The 965-nt window shown below is 62.9% G+C and overlaps 1 protein-coding gene across 1 annotated transcript in view; it reads right to left on the bottom strand.

Annotated features, from left to right (window-relative positions):
• Nucleotides 1-584: 584 nt before the first annotated feature.
• LOC102859429 (melanoma antigen preferentially expressed in tumors-like) overlaps nucleotides 585-965 on the bottom strand; it is a 5,716-nt gene continuing 5,335 nt past the window's right edge. The window contains exon 2 of the mRNA XM_006903418.1: nucleotides 585-948. Within this exon, the coding sequence (XP_006903480.1) occupies nucleotides 585-948 (364 nt within the window). The remainder of the gene's footprint in view (nucleotides 949-965) is intronic.

Below are 965 nucleotides of genomic sequence, written 5' to 3' on the forward strand. Positions count from 1 at the left end.
GCCTTCGGAGTCTTGGCTTCTTAGGCCGCTGGAAGGTGGGTGACGTGGGTCTTCTGGGTTTTTTGGCTGTGGATGCCCGTCAGGATGCCTTCTTGGCCTTTGATGCCTTTGCTTTGGCTTCGGCTTTGGGAGGGGCAGGGGCCTCCTTCTTCACGTTTGGCACCATCTTCAGCTGCTGGTTTTGACTTGACCTTTATCGCTCCTTCCCTGTGTCTTTCCCTCAAATTACTGAGCTGCTGCTCCTGCAGTTACCAGGAGCCTGATGGTGACCACATGTGAGATGGGACTGCAAGTGAGACACTCAAGTCCTTGTCCTTGCACAGACTCTGGGCATGTCAGGAAGCATCACTGACGTTGAGGAACACAGACACAACCCCAGCCTCCGCTACTGCACCTCTGTGCATGTGCTGCGTGCACACAGGGAGATCGTCCCCACCAGGGTCTCCACCTGGGCAGAGTGGACGTCACTGTGTGGGTGTGCTGAGGCACTGCTGGGAACCATTAACACTGGGGAAGTGGGCAGAGGCAGGCTGTGGAGAGGGCAGGGGCGAAGTGTGCACACATGGTGCCCAGCTTCTCACCAGTCACCTGAGACTCAACACAGGGAGCTGGGCGCAGGGAACTGCCAGCATGGAGAGCTGGGTGCGGGGGAGCTGGGTGTGGGGTGCTGGGTGCAGAGAGCTGCCAGCACGGGGAGCTGGGCGTGGAGAGCTTCCAGTGCAGGGTTTCTGGGCGTGGGGAGCTGCCAGCGTGGGCAGCTGGGCGTGGGGAGCTGGGTGCAGTGAGCTGGGCGTGGGGAGCTGGGCGCGGGGAGCCTGGGCGTGGGGAGCTGCCAGCGTGGGGAGCTTCCAGTGCAGGGTTTCTGGGCGTGGGGAGCTGGGCTCGGGGAGCTGCCAGCGTGGGGAGCGGGGCGTGGGAAGCTGGGCGCAAGGAGCTGGGCGCGGAGAGCTGGGCGTGGGGAGCTG

The sequence above is a fragment of the Elephantulus edwardii genome, unplaced genomic scaffold, assembly GCF_000299155.1.
Source record: "Elephantulus edwardii isolate Elephantulus edwardi_28Jun2011 unplaced genomic scaffold, EleEdw1.0 scaffold00733, whole genome shotgun sequence".
Taxonomy (NCBI): domain Eukaryota; kingdom Metazoa; phylum Chordata; class Mammalia; order Macroscelidea; family Macroscelididae; genus Elephantulus; species Elephantulus edwardii.